The sequence below is a fragment of the Acipenser ruthenus genome, chromosome 8, assembly GCF_902713425.1.
Source record: "Acipenser ruthenus chromosome 8, fAciRut3.2 maternal haplotype, whole genome shotgun sequence".
Taxonomy (NCBI): domain Eukaryota; kingdom Metazoa; phylum Chordata; class Actinopteri; order Acipenseriformes; family Acipenseridae; genus Acipenser; species Acipenser ruthenus.
The window spans coordinates 914884-934409 of record NC_081196.1 but is presented as its reverse complement, the minus strand read 5'-3'; the positions used below and the strand labels follow the sequence as shown (position 1 = coordinate 934409).

Below are 19526 nucleotides of genomic sequence, written 5' to 3'. Positions count from 1 at the left end.
TGTGCTATTTACAAGAAAGCAACATACCATGATGTGATGTTTCATGATTTTCTCTCTCCAAGGATCAATAATAAATATTTCTATTTTTTTTATACCATATAAACATGCACATTTCCTTTTTGCAAATAGTTTACAGTAAGATGCAATCTCAATTTACCCAGATTTGAAAGAAGGAAATCCTTTGTTTACAGTCTAAATGGTTATTTAATCATGTCTTGTGTCCTCCAAAAATGTAATCCAAAAGCCCAGATGAAACGAGCAGTGGGTGGCCCAGCGCTTGTTGTTAATTAGATACAATCTGTTAACAGCGAATGACAAGACAGGTGGTTGACTGACGGCTTGTGTTTGCAGTATGTTCTGTAGGGCATCTTTCAGCATAAAAAAACAGTGCCAAATAAGTTACAAAATAGTTTGATCATGAACTTTAATTAAAAAAAAAATGTGCATACAAAAATTATATACACAGCATCAACCCTGATAAGCATACAAGAATACAATTAATGTCAACAGTCAGTATACCCAGTCAGATCTGTTGTATGACAGAAAGGCTTATCTAGGAGTTCCCATGGTTTGCATGCGAGTGTGCATTGACTGTTCACAATAGCACAGTACTTTGTTGTATTCGGAGCTGTGGCACTGTTGGTAGCATATGATTTGGTTACTAACAGATCACTGTACTAAGATCCTCACACAAGCACACTTTTGCAAGTAGGTACTGTACAGTAACATGTATGAAAATGCATTAATTGGGTATTTAGATACATAATGCAATAGGCACCTAAAAGATGCACATTATTCAAACTCCAAAAAAGAGTAATATCGATGTTTATTAAAAATACAGATTTGTTTGCGTCCCGATTTATTTAGCAGAAGGATTCAAAGTTACATTTGGGTTATTAGTTGGGAATTGTGTTTGCAATTCTAAGCTGCGTGCTGTAAAAAGTGACTTCTTCAAAATCCACCAGTCAATATTGCCTTGCTGGGAAGGGCATTCAGAGAACAGTGAGAGAGAAGCACAGTAACATAATATTGAACAGATTGGTATGTGCAGCGAAACCTGTATTGCATACTTATTCTATTATAAAATCATGTTGGTGGAATCGTTCATAAAAGACATAACTAAAAAGCACAGCCTAGCGTACAAACACACACACATCAGAGTCATAAGAATCATTGAAGGAGGTGCCTAGACCGAACTGAACTAAAGAAGAGAAGGACTAACACCAGGGAACAAACAGAAACAAGCTGAAGCCAAGATGACAGACAAGAAAGCATTGAAACAGTGTCCCTGTGTCTCTCCTCCCGGTGCGATGAGGTTCAAGGTGAAGGGGCAGGGTGGGTTAGATCCTTTCCAAACCACAGAAACGTACACCGTTTAGTTATTGACATTAACACAAAAAACAAAACAATAAAGTACACAACTGGGTTTGAAACAGAGGTCCCTGTGCACAAAGCTTTAACTCGTGAAGCATTGAAAAGAAAAAAAAAAAAAGTAAGCTTTGATTAATTAAATGTCACGGTTTCTTTTAATGACAATCTCAAAAGTAAATAATAGCATTGTGAACAGGGCTCCTTGGTGACATTTATAAAACAAAACAGAACAAAAGTCACCACTACAATTTTGGCTGTTCGGGGCAGTGTAATGTCTTTGCTTGATAAATAAAGCTGAAATGATTCTATAGGACTCTTTTTGCACTAACTTTTCTTTTTGGGAGAAGGGTAGAGTCGGGTGTTGGTTCTGAGGGCTGGAGTCTCAGTGGGATGAGGACTGACAATCCTTTCCTATTCTCTTCCATCCTGGCACAGGTAAACCACTCATCCTAGAACAGGAGCAGCCTTAACTGCTGCTTTACCCCGTGCAGTGCACAGCTCAGCTCTGGAAAGCTCTGATCTCCCGGCTCTGCTGGGTTTGGAATCAGCATCTATTACTGTTACTGCAGTGCACACTGTACTGTACTGCTGTGTTGAAGAGAGAATCAGCACACACACAGCGCAGGCAGAGGTACACGGGCTGATCTGATATTGACATGCTCCCTATTGCAGACCATACCGTAGCTATGGGACTGTGAACTGTAACTGTTAAATGACCTGATAATAAAGGTTTCACTGTGACATGCAAGGGGCTACATTTAAATGAGGATTATTCAGCACTGAATACAACATGTAAATCCAGGGGCACCGTTAAGACAATCCAGTAGAATACTGTTTGTGTGGAATTGCTAGCATGATAAACAGATCCATAGCCTCTTTAATCTTGTATTTCTGAAGCTTCCTATCAAGTCAAGGTCCCTAGCCCCACAAAGGGCTGATACAGTACTTTCTGCACAATCCAATTGCTTTGATGAGTCTGGGGTGTAGGGGGAATTGAATGTTTCTTGTGCACCGTAAATGGTGTAAATGGCATTGACCAGCTGAACCCCCCCATCCCTTCTGTATAATAAACACAGATGCAACTAAACGTACAAATAAAATGAATAGAAATGAAATTCAGTCTCCAACCTCCTGCTTGCGTTTTGCAGTGCCATGTTTGGCAGCAGTGCACAGCAGTACCCCCCCCGGTGTTTGGTTTAATGTTAATGACAGCAATCTGTATTTCACAGAGTGCAATACACAGGAATGCGTACACCGACTCTCTCGATCAAAGCACAGATACCTCTTCCTATATTGAGCGATGGGAGTTTTAAAATGTTCTTGCGCAGGACACAAGAAGAAAAGCAGCAACATTGCCATTCTAGATAACAGCTACCACACACTACCAGCACTCTGCACTGTGCAATTACATTGAACTCCTGCTTCGTTCCCCGTTTAAGTGAAGCCAGCCTGCCAGATCACCTGAAACCCACACTTCAAACCCACCTGACATGTAAATAGAAAAAAAAAAAGGAAAATACTGATTAACTGCTATTATTATACCAATAATTATAACCAATCTGCTTGTATTGTTTTAAGCTAATTGTTCACAGTATGCAATATATAATACATATTGGTCATTACTGCTTTTAACTTGTGTTAGTATAGCATTTATGTTCTGCTATATTATATTATATTAATAAAACTAACAGGTGTGACAGGCACAGGAGAATGTCTTCAGAAAGAGCATTCTGACCCTGACTCCATGTGTGGTTAAGACCCATCAGTTTACTGACCTCCTCCTTACCAGCAGAGGTCACTGTAGAGCAGGTACCCTGGTAGTGACAGAATCTGGGTTTGGAAGGGGGATCGAAAATCATAACATTTTTCATTTACTGTTACATGCATGGGATCTGTGTTCCCTGCACCTTAAAAAGGTCATACATAAGCCATAATTAATACTAGAATTTCATTTAAGAAGTGCAAATCTGTCTTCATTTCAGATTCTTCTTTATTTCTTTCTTTATCTTTTTGTACTTGTAGCTTGGTTAAAGGTCCACACCCGATCACGATCTAGCTCACTTCTCCAAGTTCTTGCGTGGTCTGCGGAAGCTCGACATGTTTTCATTTAGTGCATAGATGCGGCGGGAGAACTCCTCAAAGCCAGTGACGTCCAGCTCCCCCAGGACCTGCTCGTCACACTCCACGGCCACGGCGTGGTCCACTGGGATGCACGTGAACCCCTCCAGGCTGTGCTCCCCCCCCACGCTGTACCCCGTGGCCTCCGTGCCCATGATCTCCTCGGCTTGCTCCACGGAGCAGCGCAACTCCCCGCTTAACGTGAGCAAGTTGTCCTCGCTGGGCAAGGCCGACCCGTTCAGCGTGCCTGAGTGCTGGGGGCTGGAGCCCGGCTGGTCACTCGTGTCTCTCATCGAGTCTGAGACGCCGCCATTGTCGTTGTTTAGAGCCTTTCCTGCCTCCATGCTTTTAGAAAAGTCAATGGCAGCGTCTAAAGAAGACGACACGGGTTTAGCAGCAGAAGAACCCCTTGGAGGTGCCAGCAGGGCTATGGGCTGGGTGGTTGCTGTGTTGTAGCTGGGCGGAGGGGTTCTGTACTGTGGCTGGTCGGTCTCAGAGATGGCCCGCTTGCGAAGGCCTCTCTCTGGGGAGGTGGTCCTGGTCGGGTAGCCCGTCTCGGAGGTGGTCATGTGCGATTTTAGCGGGACGGGGATCGCGCTTGACATCTGATGTCGATCACTTGGAGGGAAGAGGAAAGAAAAGGAAGAACAAAATGAATGTGATGAAGTAAAACATGCGCCGTTTTGTAATTACATAGCAAGCACTCTATACACTCTGGGTCATAATTCAGAATACAAATATTATTTTTGGTGCAGAGGGCTTATATTTTACCATCAGCGTAAATAACTATCACCCTACTTGTATTTTTGTAGCTTTGGGAAATCACTAAGCTGGTCTAAATTGCACTTGCTACTTCTTCAGGCCCTAGTGGTCTGTTTGATAAAATACAGCCTCCTTCTCCTGTCATATCAATCAAAGCTTTCTGTGAAGGTGATTGGAATGCCGTCAGACTCTCTCAAGTAGTTCAGCATTCAATAACATCACACCAGTGACCCTCAATCAGCTTATGAATAAAACGGCTACATTTGCTTAAGGTGTTACCAATGTGCACCTTTTGTTAAACGACAGATGATGTATGAAGAAGTGTTCAAACTGCTGGTTTGAGAACCACGGTCTCAAGCACTCTGCAAACCAGGGTACAAACCACCCAATCAATCACGCAACCTGCAGATGAAATATTTTTAAGGTTCAACCTCTTTGGGTCGGACATGCAAGGAGAGACCCATGACGGAAACAGGCGTGCTAAATAAATCACCTCTTCACTTTCAGAACATATTTCTCCACATGAAACAGCAGGAACTTAAAGTCAAAGTTGGCAGCAGTTCTCCTTACAATGATCTAAGAGACCTTCCTTGGGTAACTTGAAACACCTGCTCAGACAGCAATGTTCTGATAAAGAGCACACGAGAGAAGGTACCAGCTATCTCTGGCTAAAGCACTGCAATACTGCACGTTGAGTTTTCAGTTCCAGTGCCTTCCTCTGCCACTCTAAATCAAAGGTAGCAGGCCACCTTTCATGCGATTGCTTTCAGGGCTATTGCTTGTTTTACTCTGACGTTACACAGTTTGCATTGCGATAGGAACGCTGGAGGCAATTAAATAGTACTTTTGGGTGACTGCAGTTGAATAGTAGCCTCAACGTTTGACCCCTGTTGTACAACACTGCCCAGAATCGAAATGAATAAATCATGACCAGAGACTGGGAAATAAGTAAGAATGTAGAGCCTCTGTATGCACGGCCCCAAGAGGAACTTGCATTTACTGTACATGAAGCAAAGAATAAATACATGTACTTAAAACTACTCCCTCCAGACATACAATCTAAAATCAGCAGGTCTGTGGATTACCTTAGTCTTTAGTTATTGCTTACCCCAGCGTACTCATTTAAGGGCTCTTATAATCGCTTACAGTTGGCATACAACGGAAAAGGGAATGGACAACCTTAGTTATTAGTGAAATCAGGGTGGTAATTAATGTGATAAAGGGGCACGTTTTAAACACAAACACATGGCTCCCAAGGGTGAGATTGTTAGCATACATGCTTCGTGCACCAGTAAGTGTAAAAAATAAAAATAAATAAAAACATTTAAAAAAAGAAAGAGAGTAGTGGAACTTCTAGGAGTGGGTTATTTGTTACTCTAAGATCTGTAAATATATTGACACAATAGATGGTCCCCACTTCAAAGAAAACTCCTCACAATGTTATCTAACTCAGCAATAAAGAAAGATGGAAGGCTCTCGCCCCAGCCTCTCCACACCGCCTCCTCTCTGCCGCACTGCATTGGAATTGATACATTTGGATTTGTATCCGTCTTGCTGCTCGTTCTCCTTTGAGAAGTTTGCCTAAGCTGTTAGTTGGCTGTGCACCAGCCCCAAACTTTGCAAACTCCTTTCTTTTACAAAGTGTGGTTTAAAAAGCAGCCCTGAGTTGTAAGAATGCTGCTGATACCAAGCTACACGATAAAAACTGTTGCTGTTATTCTTTGCGGAAAAAAAAATTACAAGTGTTGTTTTATTAAATAACCCAGGAAGAATCTTTTGTCCTAAAGGAATTACGTGATTAAACAGTGTTGTGTAGTAATACAAATCAGCCAGATTTCACATTTCTTTAAGTAAGATGTGTTATCTATCTATCTATCTATCTATCTATCTATCTATCTATGACAATGAGTAAGTAATAAGGAATAAAGTGAACAACAAAAGATGTATTTGAAAGAACCTGAACAGATTATCATGCAAACAGTTCCCAAAGACGCAAGACACCCTCAGCATACCACAGCACCGAGTCCTTCTGATGCTGAAATGAACAGGACCATAAAATAGAGCAGAACAAAGAATACTGTTAGCACACCCAGCTGTGCCTCGAGACGAAGACTGAAACAAGGCAGCTTTGAACAGACTGTACCGATTCATATCAAGAAAAGAAAGACGCTTCCAGAGGCAGTCACTATACTATTTGATGGGTCACTAAGAATTCCTATCGCATTGCTTATAATCATATGTAAAGGGCGTGCTCTCAATCAAACGGCCAAATGAGACTCTGGGAACCAACAAAGTACAAGAAGCTAGACAACATGCAAACTCAAGCTGTGCAGCAGAATTGCACTGAGTACTCTTTACACATTACATTTATATAGCATGCGTAAATTCATACTTTCAATGTGTAAAGCACCCAGTACACAGCTTATCTGGAGCACTGACTGCTCCTGCTGTTAACAAACCCGCTGTGTCTAATAACTGGCAGGCTTTGACAGGAAGGTATGCACAAACGTAATTGACTATCTGACAGTAAGGCACAGAAAGTGAGAACCTTCTTTAATCAAGTATCCATGCTCACATTGTATAATCTTTGCTCATGTCTCCAGAGCAATACACGTGGTGTTTAAAACAGATCATTTCAATACTTTTCCCGGTGTGAAAATCTGAGTATAAAATTTCACACACATTTTCAAAATCTGATCGTACTACAGTAACTCAAAACATAATAACTGGATCTTATGCTGGGAATGTATCTTTATGTTTTAAGTGGGTGAGATATTAAAGGTCATTAAAGGGTTTACTCGAGAGTGCAGATGAACACTTTGCACGGGACCTCAAGGGTTTGAAGCCACGTATTTTCTTTGCATGGATACACTTTGTCTGGGGCAGCCGATACATATAAATGATCAAGCGTGAGCTTCGGCAGGCAAGAAAAAAGGAACGTTTCCACCCTCCTTTATAACTTTACACATACCAAATTCTGAGAATGTTAAAAAACAGGACTGGGGCTTCGGTGCCAAACTGAACAACCTGCATCTAATCAGCTCGCTCGAACGGCGCTGAGGAATGAGGCTGTGATCTGTGAACTCATGCCAGAGCCGCCTCCAGTGTGAGCTGCACAGGAATATGCTAAAATGTGTTGATTTTAAACTTCGCAGGCTTTTCCATTTAAAAGTGTAAGAGACTGCAAAGCTGGAAAGCAAAAGTGTTACTCCTTTGTTCCCAGGCAAGCTTCAGGTCCTTCCAAAGCAAGCCTTGCCTGCTAAGCCCCTCCCAAACCAACACCTTTTAAGTGTTTCCATTCTCTCCATTTTTAAGATGCTGCCAGTTCCGCGGGCTTACCAGCAGAGACGGAATGAGCAATCGCGAGGGTCAAAAATGCTCAAGCCTCTGCCAAGACCCCTGCCTGCAAAATGTGCTCCCCTGCCCGGGAATGAAAATCCGCTCCGAACTCCCGCTATGCAGAATTGATACCATACAGGAGGCACGGCTGCTCAGATTCTGGAAAGCAAATTACTCCCTGGGTATGTATCCTAGAACAGAAGAAACTAATCTGAGACTTCCTGAACTCATACCCCCGTTAACTCTCTTAACTCTCTGCAGCTGCAGCGCGTGATGCTGTGTGTGTGTGTGTGTGTGGATATATATAGAAACTGTATCTACTGTAGTTGCACATTCAGTTCAGGTCTGGAAGTTATATATCCAATATATATAGTATATCCAATATTCCTCTTGTTTACACTTGAAAGCACAGTATTCCCAAACAAGCAATACTCTTCTACTCAATACACTTATGCCGGGTTTACTTCATTTGTCATTCTAAGTATCGGAAGCTCTAGGGAACAGTTTTGTGGGAATTCTGAGTTCACGCTAAACGGCACAGAATAAAGCATGAACTTGTATACTGGATAATCGTTGAAGACAGAAAGAAAAAAAAGCAAAACATCCATTAGAAATCTACCTACCAGCCTTTAATATGGTATTCTAGCATGCTGTTGTGTAGTAATAATTCTATTCAGAGACAGGCTCATTGGTACTTATATGAAGCAAAAGGAATAGCAGCATTTTCACAGAAAACAGTTTGTACCCAAATAAGCCTGTGCCTATTTATGTGATATTTACCAAAAAATATCAAATCCTATGGAAGAAAAAAACACCTCTGAATCCAGTGAGCAGTCTGAAATCTCAACCCCACTAAGCAAATGTAACAGAAAAGCATTTCACGTGAAAGCAACAACAATGCCAAAGAAATGACCCAAGATAAGAGAGCAGACTGATGCCAGTGGCAACATAATGCAATACAAACCGATACATTGTCTCTGGTCATTCCCTCTGCAATGCGCCAGCAGGGGTGAAACATTATTATTTATTAATAATAATATCTAAAAATAAAATGACAATATCCACTCGAAGAATGATCTACATTAAGGTATACAGCTATGGACACATTTTTTGCATCACCCTGAAGAATTAACACATTTTGCTTCAGAAAGTCAAGTGAAACCTGCTGAATAATGTTACGTTAACATATTGAATTACATACTGCTTTGTAGTTTTCGATATGCTTAATGAAAAACTGACAAATTGAAAAATTTGAAACTGAAACACCTCAATACAGCAAGCGGAAACACACTGAAACACCTCAATACAGCAAGCGTAAGCAGGCCTTGCAGTGCAAGGCACTGGCGTTCTGGAGTCTGTTCTGTCAGTCCAAACTCCACACCGTGTTTCCAGAATTCAGTAACCTGAGTACAGGGCTGTAGAAGAGGTATTCAAATGCTCATGCCGTATCTGAGAAGAGACCCTGAAGGGGCGGTTGTTGAAGTTAAGCGATTTCAGAACAGTGATTGAATTGCACACTTCCGTGGCTCTGCAATCTTTCAATAGCAGCCTGGGGGTGCAAAGCTGCTGCTCACTTCAACCTTTCCTCCGTGGCCTGCCATGTCATCTGTTTGATCTTAGAGATTTAAAGCAAAGACCTTTAACTTGGGAATACAATTACTTTCTAACATGGTTTTTTCCTGACCTGGACTCCAGGGACCATGTGCGAAGCCTAACAGCCTTTATTAATTTAGATTAGAGATAGCTGCACTGTCTCTGCAAAGCTCACATCACAGTACATCTGTACACTTCCTAACTAGCTTGTAACACACTGCTCTGAAATGGTCATGTTTTCATGTTGCATTGCCCTCAAAGGAAGGTGTAGATATAAATGATATTCTGCAGCATCTGGGAAAGGTATGGACCGCCCCTGACATGCACTGTACCACGTCAGGCGTTTGCTGATTTGATGAACATTCATGCCGACAAATATAAAAAGGTACTGTATAAATACAGCTTCATTTCATCTCCAAGGAGACAGATGCCTGACTTCGAACGATGTGGGACAGTGGTGCCATGTTAGCAGGAAGAGCAATCAGGGATAGAAATAAGATTCTTATTGCATAGCAGTTTTACCCATTCCAGGTTTTAATACCAGCTTGATTAGCCAGAGTGTGTATGCAAGAAGCTCAGGTGTGTCTTATTAAACTCCTAGTAAAACCAGGAATGGATCGAACAGCTATGCAATGAGTTTTTTTTTTCTATCCTGTATAATACAGAGACCAGTAATAAGCAGGTCTAGCATACGGTGCAGTAACAAGCAAGTCCAGCATACGGCGCAGTAACAAGCAGGTCCAGCATACGGCGCAGTAACAAGCAGGTCCAGCATACGGCGCAGTAACAAGCAGGTCCGGCATACGGCGCAGTAACAAGCAGGTCCGGCATACGGCGCAGTAACAAGCAGGTCCGGCATACGGCGCAGTAACAAGCAGGTCCGGCATACGGCACAGTAATAAGGCATATCCAGGAAGACAGGAATTATAGGGGACCAGCAAACAGGGCAAAACAGATGAAGTGTGTTACTCACCACCGCACCATCAGCCCATGTTCCAGAAAGTTCTTTAGGTTCGGGAGGGTTTGACGTAGGTCTGGAGTCGACAGGGCATGTTGGTATCTCAGCTGGAGAGAGAACCGTAATAAGTTTATATTTTTACACAAGAATGTTTTCATTGTGCATTAGTCTGAGAGTCTCTTGATTTAATTTCTGAGAAAACTGTAAAACGTGAAGCAGAACAACTTCAAAACTGAAATACATAAAAACGAAAATCCTGGGTTCCCTTCTCCGAAGTCAGTGTAATTCATTTTGACACATTGGGCACATATTCTCCCCAAAAACACTTCAACTGGGTTACTGAAGTGGTCTCTCAATAACACTGCAGAAATAAAACACCTGGCATGCAAAGTATAGGGACTCTGTGTTAAAACAGAGAAAACACCTACTGCAAAAAGAGAGAAAATACCAGGGGTGAAACATCTCCTGCAAAGAGAAATACCAGAACCATCTCCTGCAAAGTGAAAAACACCAGAACCATCTCCTGCAAAGTGAAAAACACCAGAATCATCTACTGCAAAGTGAAAAATACCAGAATCATCTCCAGCAAAGTGAAAAACACCAGAACCATCTCCAGCAAAGTGAAAAACACCAGAACCATCTCCAGCAAAGTGAAAAACACCAGAACCATCTCCAGCAAAGTGAAAAACACCAGAACCATCTCCAGCAAAGTGAAAAACACCAAAACCATCTCCAGCAAAGTGAAAAACACCAGAACCATCTCCTGCAAAGTGAAAAACACCAGAACCATCTCCTGCAAAGAGAAATACCAGAACCATCTCCTGCAAAGTGAAAAACACCAGAACCATCTCCTGCAAAGTGAAACACCAGAACCATCTCCTGCAAAGTGAAAAACACCAGAACCATCTCCTGCAAAGTGAAAAACACCAGAACCATCTCCTGCAAAGTGAAACACCAGAACCATCTCCTGCAAAGTGAAACACCAGAACCATCTCCTGCAAAGTGAAAAACACCAGAACCATCTCCTGCAAAGTGAAACACCAGAACCATCTCCTGCAAAGTGAAAAACACCAGAACCATCTCCTGCAAAGTGAAACACCAGAACCATCTCCTGCAAAGAGAAATACCAGAACCATCTCCTGCAAAGTGAAAAACACCAGAAACATCTCCTGCAAAGTGAAAAACACCAGAAACATCTCCTGAAAAGTGAAAAATACCAGAACCATCTCCTGCAAAGTGAAAAACACCAGAAACATCTCCTGCAAAGAGAAATACCAGAACCATCTCCTGCAAAGTGAAAAACACCAGAACCATCTCCTGCAAAGTGAAAAACACCAGAACCATCTCCTGCAAAGTGAAACATCAGAACCATCTCCTGCAAAGTGAAACACCAGAACCATCTCCTGCAAAGTGAAAAACACCAGAACCATCTCCTGCAAAGTGAAACACCAAAACCATCTCCTGCAAAGTGAAAAACACCAGAACCATCTCCTGCAAAGTGAAAAACACCAGGGGTGAAACATCTATTGCAAGTGAAAAGGTTTTGAGATTATTATATTTTAATTTTGACACACTTTTTAAAGTCCAGTTTTTTTCCCCTGTAATCTGTTGCTCTCGTAGTAACTAACATTAGACATTCCCACTTAAGTTATTGAAACTACCTGTACTCTGTGACACCCAACCAAACACAATGAATCCTTTCATCTTTAAATGTCCCTCAATACCTTTTTTTGTTTTATTTCAACAAACTATAGATCAAACAGGACATGTTAGCTTTGTCCCTTCTGTTTATGAAGCTTTACTAATAAAAGCATTAGCTGAAAGACAGGGGGCCTGGAAGCAAGACAAAACAAACCACCAGGTCAACTGTTAATAGCCCTGCTTGGCAACAGCAAGACAGAAGGAGTATGTGGATATCTGGGCTTGTGCTGAAGCACATACTATACAAAAAAAAAAATGTTTATTTTGCAGTCCTGATAAAAGTATTTGCTAGCTACAACAGAGGATATATAAAATCTTTTTTAAAGTCATCTAATAAGGTGCCCGTGCGGTACTTGTTGCCGTGTAATATGAAAACTAAAAAAACAAAAAAACAATAAATCCCCAGTTGGAAACATGTGTTACTATTTGTATTTATTTATTTTTTATCATAAAGTCATCTATATCTTTTTCTTACACTGTTAAAAGATTCTCTGTTTGCAAGGCCAATAGCAGACCCAGTTGCTTAAGTATTAACACATGCCCTAAGTGACTGCCAGCGCATGTACAGAATAAACAGGACATTTGACTAAAACCCTGAGTTTCACTGCTGCTAAACCCTGGAACGGTTTAGTCCTGCTGAACCCCAGCCAGCCCTTTCACAAAGCATGCAGCTCTCTCACAACTTAGTTCTGCTAGGTTTTTTTTTCTTCACATTTTGTAATCAGTTATGATGCAGAAGAGGAAGAGCGTTTGACATCCCATTTGGTGCTGAAATGCTGCAAGAATAACACAGCAAGCCATAAGGGAGTACCACTGTGCTGGGGTAATGCAGTCTAGTGCTGCCAAATGTCTAAACGCTGTGTCCACATGCAAAGCAAGACCAAAGAGAGCTGCTATCAAAAAGGCAACATTAATATTCTTTTATTACAACTGAAGCAATGCCATTCCTTTTCTTTTTTTTTTGGTTGCTAAAGCTGGCAAGTTATCTAGTTGGTAATGCACTGATCCGGTTCCAGGCATGTCTGTTCTCATGCTTCCCAACTGGAAAAATAAAAGTTTTTTTTTTTTTTTTACTAAAATTAAATTATGGACGTGCAACTGGTTTGCCTTTTTTTTTATTCCTGCCCAAATATTGTAAATACAATAGTGCAACAAAGATCAAATTCAACAAAATGCAACACATGTTCTAAACCTATGAAATTCCAGGATTTGCACAAGTCTACTTTCCAAGTGTGATCACAGTGTGTGCACGACCGACAGCCGAGCTCTCAATGTGGACTGTACCATTCATATGCCAGAGGTTAAAATAATATAGCAATGAAACGGTATATCATTATGTTAAGACAGTTTCAGAGCAGATGGCTTTTACTTTTAGGAACACCATTCATGATTTCTATAATGAAACGAACTTTTACAACCCTTCTTGCTGGCTTGCAATCCCCATATTTAATACTGCCCCATGCAAGTGCCTTCATAAATCAGCAGAATATCCCCCCACCCCCACTATCATTTAATAAAGGATTTATTTTTTCACACACAGTCTTAAAAGAAACCCAATTGCTTTCTCACGTCCTCAGGGCATATTCTTATTTTATATACACTTTCTGCAGATCTACTTATCTTGCAAAACTTCCTGCAAATCATTTTCTACGTTCCAAAAGTGTTCAGTAATTGTAACGGTCAATATCTGCTTGTGAAGTGGTCTGTTATGGATAACAATATTTTTCGATAAGATTATTTATGTTGATAGAAAAACAAACAAACAGTCTGAAAGCTTTATTGTAAGAAGTTATTTTGATTAAATGTGGCCACAGGTGTAACTTGCCTACAATTTGTCAGGGCTACCCCAGCTGAGAAGCCAATCCAGAGTGTTTTTCCATCTCAGCCTGTTTAAATGAACACACTTTTGTGGCAACACGTGGTTTATAGAAAGCAGGGGGGGGGGGGGGGGGGAAATGCAACTCGCTTAAAACAGCAACTTCCCTTAAAGCAAAAGTGTATCCCTACAGTACACAAAAATAAATAAAAATGGAAAGACTCAATTTGTAAAATACAGACAAAAGTAGTACGTATTTTGGTTCAAACTAAAAGGCTTGCATTAAACTCACAAGCTCCCATTACACTAGTTTATGTACATCTTGTTTACATATACGAAACATCGCAGATTTCCCCGGTCGATGAAACAGAACATGCCAGGCGTTTACCAAACAGAATAACCGGCCAAAAGTGAAGAGCCTGCCAATATTACAATGATCAAATAACATGTAGAACTCAACATTTCACTTTATAAAAAAAAAAAAAAAAAAATACCAAACTGTGAAAGAGATGAAACTCTTCATGCTCGAGTTCAGCCAGGTTTAGTGTGCTTTTTCCCCCTGCAATGTTCTCATATACTATAGAGATAGCAGCTATCATTCAAACATGCCTTATCAGCAGGAGTATCACCATTTCAAAGCACCTGTGTGTTGAAACTCGAAGGATCTCTCTGCGCCGAGTCTTCGAGACACCTTTTCCCTTGGTAGATGGTGCTTTGTAACTGCTAACAAGATCACGGTGAGAAATGTAGCTTTTCCATTGAAGGCCCCTGTAACATGAGAGGCCCAGATTGAACCGCACCCAGGACAGGGTGTTTTTTTTTTTTTTTTTACAGTAACCCGCGAGCTGTCAGGCTGATGTGATCTCTGTCTGTAACAGATAGGAGGGTCGCCCTTTGTGCTTCTTTCTGTTTTCTATTCATGTGGACGGACTGAAGTCCGGAGAGAGTTGTCAAATTAGTACAATGCTTAAAATGCATACAATGCAAGTAGGTATACTGTACTAAAGAAAACAGATGATTTTAGAGCATATTTCACATCTGTTAAAATAAAGTTCTTGTGTAACATTTTAAAACAGATCCCCATAAATTGGAAGCCATGATAAATTTCAAATTGCTTGCTCCACCTCAGAAAGCAGTTCTAGTCAGGTGACACCTGTGTTCTTCAGTAATGTTTAAAGACCATCCTTCCTATTGCAGAATCTTTGAGGGAACGTTGCTCGTGCTAGGAGTCTCATTACAATCCAATGTGCTGCCCAAGACCTTCACTATGCAATACTTCGTTAAGACAATTACTGCATTAGAAAAGTATTTCTTTGATTACTGCTTTTCTATAACGGCATGTTAGGAGTGCAGTGAATGGAACAAGTCCCATGGGTTGGCTTTGAAAGCAGTATCTATACCAACTCCCCGATCTGCTTGCCCATTTCCCCATGCACTCCCAAGCGCCCTGTTCCAGCAGCACGTTGCAAAAATACAAAACTTAGCAACATTTTTATTTATTTGTGGGACACATATGTCCCTTGTACCGTAAAGGGTTAACGAACGTCTGTGTGCGTGTCTACGTATTATAAGATGGGAAACAGAAGCTGAACCCACGTCACTAAAGATGAAATACAACGTTTAATAACTGCATCAAGTCACAGTTAAAAGGGCATCTAACTGTACATAAAATCTAGAACAAAGAAGTTGCCCCCATTTCCATGAGCCATCTCGTTTGAGGTGCGGGTATATGTATTAAAGAAGGGTGCCGATGGCTAGTTGACAGAACTAAACTGTTGTTATTTTTAGAGAGGTCTATGTTATTTCATGGTAGTAATGGGTTAAAGAGGGAAACATATTCCTGGCTTGCCATAAACGAATCATAACCCCCACTTCTATTCAACCTTAAACAAACTGTCATTACTCACCTTTTCCTCTGATTTTTATTCTCTCCTCATAGCTCTTTCCTGAAAACAGCCTATTTTAAAAGATAAGTCAATCATTTCAGATTTGCGTCGCGTCACTGAAAGCGCGGTTTGACCGCCGGGCAGCAGTTCGGACGGACGATCCCAATGCTGCTCATGATCCGAGCATTCGTTCTGTCATTTGTTATTGCTGCTCTGCTGACATCACTCCCACTTGTGACACTGCTAAGTAAACACAGGGGGCAGCCTGAATAAGGCCCGGTTCTGGAAAATAGAAATGTAATCTATCCTGTCCCATTAAAGAGATACAGAGACGCCTTTTATCTCAGTGCCAAGACCTTGGCTCTGAGGAATACAAGACGTGGCCATTGGTCTAATTTGTTCACTTTGTATTACTTTACCAATCCCTCAACGTACACGCACAATCCCAGCAGTCTCCTACACTAAGGCTATCCTACATCCGCTGCTGCATGTGTGCTTTCTCGTCATTGCATTTTATTAAGTGTATATATATATATATATATATATATATATATTTCTTGTTTAACTTTATCTAAATCACTTCAAAACATGCCTGTATTGGCAGACATTTACACAGCTTTCATGGTGCAGAGCACAATAAAACAGAACGAACGTGTTGTCCGTGACAGCCCATTGAAATATAATTGAGTTCAAATGGCAGGTTTATTATTTGTGAAATGTGCTAGATAGCTGTTACCAGTCAACATATATTCTCAGAACATTTATCCCCGCCCCCCCAGCCCTGTCCCTTTTTACTGACAAACCACGCTTCAGCTGGTTAGAAATAACTACATTTTTTTAGTTATTTTCTTTAAAAAAAAAAAAAAAAAAAAGAAGTTTCTAAAAAGTTTTTCAAAACATGAAAAAATATATTCCATAATCGTGCTTCTCTGAATAAACTGCTGCTGGAGTGACAAGCCACTTAAAAATAAAATGTTCCTGTAAAATAGTCATTTGTTGTTAATATGTATGTTTGCACAGTAACATGAAGCAAGGGGCATTTGCTTTTGATTACTGACATCCTTGTTTACAGAGAATAAAACCTAACCAGGTCCAAATGGTCTTCTTTAATACTGCAAGGAAACCTGTCACAGTTACAGTCAGTAATAGAACGGAATGTTCTTGCATGAAATCCCCATGCAATGGATTGATCCTCTTACACTTTACATAATGTGACAGCCGCAGACTCAAATGTTTACAGAGCACTCTATAGAAGTCATTTTAACACAATTGACAGACATTCTGTGTGATGTAATTATCTGTGACAGACAGGGGACTTAAGTTTTCTAACCAGGTTATAATGTGTTTGTATACAACACTACTCCAGTTAGCCAGCACAATGCACAGCTATTACACAATGTCTCAAATAACCTTCCATGGAATTAGCAGGACTTTATTTTATTAACTCCTCTTTGAACTTTAAATATCTCGCTTCACAAAATACATTCTGGGTACCGATGAAGATGAAAAGTCACTGACAACTTCAAAACTGCTAATGAAAGCCACATGGCGTGGAAATATCCTGAATCCTGACATGTATCGGAATAGCTTCCAGACTCCAAAAACTGATACAAAAACAGACCTCATTTTGGCAGAGTTTTATGGAAATCTGGATGGCACAATTCTATTGGTTTTAGTTTATCTGTTACACATACTGTAAACTGTGTAGAGGGGAGATCATACAGCTGGCAGGTTATGAGAATGAACTCACTAGGGAATGGGCTCATCCCCTTGCAAGCAGGCAGCCTTGCCTTTACTGTGCAGGACAGGTAATTAATTCAGCATCTCATTCACACTGCTCTCACGTGTCAAGGCTTCATTTAGCATCTTAAAAACAATATACATTCATCGCTGATGAATGAAACCAAAGACAGACAAGCCGTTTCTCTCAGTAATAGCTGTATTAACAAAACTAACTCAAACACACAGCCGGACTGGCACTGTGGCAGATGATGTATAGCGTGGAAAGTGCTAGGAGACAGACTGCAGTAAGCACAGGTTGCCATGAAAGAATGAGAAGCCAGCTTTTTAAATGCTGCAAGATCTTTTATTCATTTATTTATTTTTACTTGGGGCTTGCGAGGCCCCAGGACCTGAACTTAAAATCAGCAGTTTCCTGAAACTACAGCAAAATAGTTTTAAAAGTTCTAAGAGTCGATGGGCTGTAACCAGGGGCAAATTGCAGCACTTGCAAGGTTGTTTGACTGCTCCGCGGTCTCTAAATTAGCATGTGTGATTCTGTTTGGACACACTTAACGTGTTAAATACAGCGAATCAAAGCTCAGCTTTCTTTCCAATATTTGGAAATGCTGAACGACAAACGATTAATGAGGCAACAAACAAAGTGTAGCATTGCAAGTGTATCCTGTTTCCCATGATACATTGCAACTCCATGTCAGAATTACACTAGTTTGGACTGCTTGACTTGCCCCTCCTTTGAACACCATGTGTTAAATCCCTCAATGATGAACTGTACTACCCTACGTAGATTAACACAGGTTTAACTGTACTACCCTACGTAGATTAACACAGGTTTAACTGTACTACCCTACGTAGATTAACACAGGTTTAACTGTACTACCCTACGTAGATTAACACAGGTTTAACTGTACTACCCTACATAGATTAACACAGGTTTAACTGTACTACCCTACGTAGATTAACACAGGTTTAACTGTACTACCCTACATAGATTAACACAGGTTTAACTGTACTACCCTACGTAGATTAACACAGGTTTAACTGTACTACCCTACGTAGATTAACACAGGTTTAACTGTACTACCCTACGTAGATTAACACAGGTTTAACTGTACTACCCTACATAGATTAACACAGGTTTAACTGTACTACCCTACGTAGATTAACACAGGTTTAACTGTACTACCCTACGTAGATTAACACAGGTTTAACTGTACTACCCTACGTAGATTAACACAGGTTTAACTGTACTACCCTACATAGATTAACACAGGTTTAACTGTACTACCCTACGTAGATTAACACAGGTTTAAGTTACTGGTGGGCAATACAACCTCTGATTAAACAAACATAGTGTAAAACAACAAATAGACTATTTGGTTTTGGAACCAATCACTACAAATACAACAGAATTTCCTTAGAAATGAAAATGCTGCTGGTATGCACTCTTCTGGAATACAGCGCTCCCTGTTGACTATTTTACTTACTGTCAGCTTGGCCTGATTGAACCAAACTAGTGAATTGTTGAACAGTCAAATACCGAGGGAGCACCGTGTCAGCAAACATTTAAAAACAACACTACATGGTTCGACCATTTTCTCCCCTTATATTAAAAAAAGTGCCGTGGCGAGACACTTCACTCTGCTACAAACAGAACAACTGAAACAGTTTCAAAATGCAAGCCCCTAGCCAAGCCACGGAGACCAGCACTTTCCTGATACACTGTGCTTGCTGCACTCGCTCCAAAAGATATTTATTATTTCACCGTGAAGATAATCTAATGCCACGATCATAACTCACAGCAGTTGTGGCTGTTTTAGATTGCCAGCTAACTTTAATAAAAAAAAAAGCGCAACGAGACTGTGTTTTTTTCTAAAAAGATGAATGACCCAGAGCAAAAAAAAGTAAATCGTTTTTGGCTTAATGTCTTCATCAGTGCTGTGCTGTCCACATACTGAAAAACAGATCATATAAAAGAAAACTATTTAAATGGGTTCATTCCCTCTGTAGACAACGGAACTGTGTTGCAGTCCAACATGAGTGCCAATCAGAGCTGGGGGGATCCAGGCTGCTCCAAAACAGTTTGCAAGCAGTTGGAATCTTGCAGACACGGAATCTGCTGGCAACACCTTCTGGTTCTTAAAGAGTAAGTAGCGGGGTTCTGAAAAATATACAGCTACACGTGTTGCTGCAGCGGTTTAAATAACGTACCTGTAACTTATTTTCATTGTTAACATACTGA

General features: G+C 40.7%; 1 protein-coding gene across 2 annotated transcripts in view; it reads right to left on the bottom strand.

Annotated features, from left to right (window-relative positions):
• Positions 1-407: 407 nt before the first annotated feature.
• Positions 408-19526, bottom strand: part of LOC117972821 (UV radiation resistance-associated protein-like) — a 77434-nt gene continuing 58315 nt past the window's right edge. The window contains exons 14-15 of one of the 2 annotated variants that reach the window (XM_059027950.1): positions 10157-10248; positions 408-4107 (exon numbers count right to left, since the gene is read on the bottom strand). In XM_059027950.1, coding sequence (XP_058883933.1) covers positions 3429-4107; positions 10157-10248 — 771 coding nt within the window. In that variant the 3' untranslated portion in view covers positions 408-3428. The remainder of the gene's footprint in view (positions 4108-10156; positions 10249-19526) is intronic. The other variant, XM_059027951.1, reaches the window with a different exon arrangement.